This window comes from Perkinsus marinus (assembly GCF_000006405.1).
Source record: "Perkinsus marinus ATCC 50983 genomic scaffold scf_1104296930596, whole genome shotgun sequence".
NCBI lineage: Eukaryota > Perkinsozoa > Perkinsida > Perkinsidae > Perkinsus > Perkinsus marinus.
In genome coordinates, this window is record NW_003216010.1 from 1 (window position 1) to 1,111 (window position 1,111).

The following is a 1,111-nucleotide window of genomic DNA, read 5'->3' on the forward strand; positions in this document are numbered from 1 at the left end:
ATCGCTTGCCGAAGTTCATCACAGTATCGCAGTCGGTTACCTGTTCATGTGTAGGATACGAGCAACTAACCGATGGAAGCTATTCTCGGACCTCGAAGAAATCTTTCAAGTACACTTGGAATGCATCATTGGCTCTCTTCTCCGGTGGGAGCTGTCGTCTAGGCATGAGGACTCCTTCTAGGAACTGAATGCAGTTAGACCAGCAGTTCGTGAGTGTTGCTTTCCTACTGCTTGTAGTCGGCGCATTAAATTGAAGTCCCGAACGCATTGCCCATCGACGGCTACAGCATCGTAGACTAAAAACCTACTTTAGGAGTCTACATGGCAAAAGAATGGCGCCACTCACCTCACGGTCTTCTCCTCGGTATCGTGACCATCCTCAACTACTTCACCATCGAGAAGGGTCGTGTTGATCATGCCAGTGTGGTCCTTATTAGGCAAGTGCCTGCATAGGAAGACTCCTCTCTAGACGTGGTTTGCACATTACAGTTGGATTCGGTAGAAGTTGAAGCGCCGATCGACCAAATACACCCCTTGGGACTGGTTGTCGGTTATTAACATATGACGCTCACCGTCAGACTTCTCACCAATCGCATACGGCCGTTGTGCTGAGGGCACATGATCACCAGTTAGTAAGAATGAAATTCCGGGACCAAGGCAGGTGGGTCCATGATTGCCTTCCACACGGAGCCGTGCGTTGCCCTGCCCCCATGACAACACACATGTTTGTATGTTTGGTCGCTGAGTTCGGGGTCATGAATAATTCTACTCTACGACCGATTTTCGCTATTTTTAAGACTCATACTACCCGAACTCGCCGAGAAATCAATTTTAACGCTTTTTTCAGTGGGAACAGCAGATGGACAGCCACCAAGTATCCTGATGATATGCATTGCGAGGAGCCCTATTACGTACTAACATCTCGCAGATTCCGACGGCCGAAACTGATTGGCTGAGAGCCCGGGAAGGTCTCCCTCCCCCACTTGCACAGATCCCACATGCTATGCTTCAGTCGCTCAACCTAAGCATGGACGATAGACTTGTAGAGCAGGCCTATGAAATGAAGCCTGCCGAGTACCCTACACCCCACGGCTTTACAAAGATGGAGGAT

General features: G+C 49.6%; 1 protein-coding gene across 1 annotated transcript; it reads right to left on the reverse strand.

Moving 5' to 3' along the window:
- Positions 1-79: 79 nt before the first annotated feature.
- On the reverse strand, positions 80-943 carry Pmar_PMAR013307 (mRNA capping enzyme, putative; the record flags this gene model as incomplete). The annotated part of the gene is made up of 5 exons (XM_002786848.1): positions 916-943; positions 488-608; positions 347-445; positions 229-304; positions 80-184 (listed from the first exon to the last, which is right to left on the reverse strand). The coding sequence occupies exons 2-5, from the start codon at positions 559-561 to the stop codon at positions 80-82; spliced, it is 354 nt and encodes a 117-aa protein (XP_002786894.1). The 5' UTR covers positions 562-608; positions 916-943.
- Positions 944-1,111: the final 168 nt, after the last annotated feature.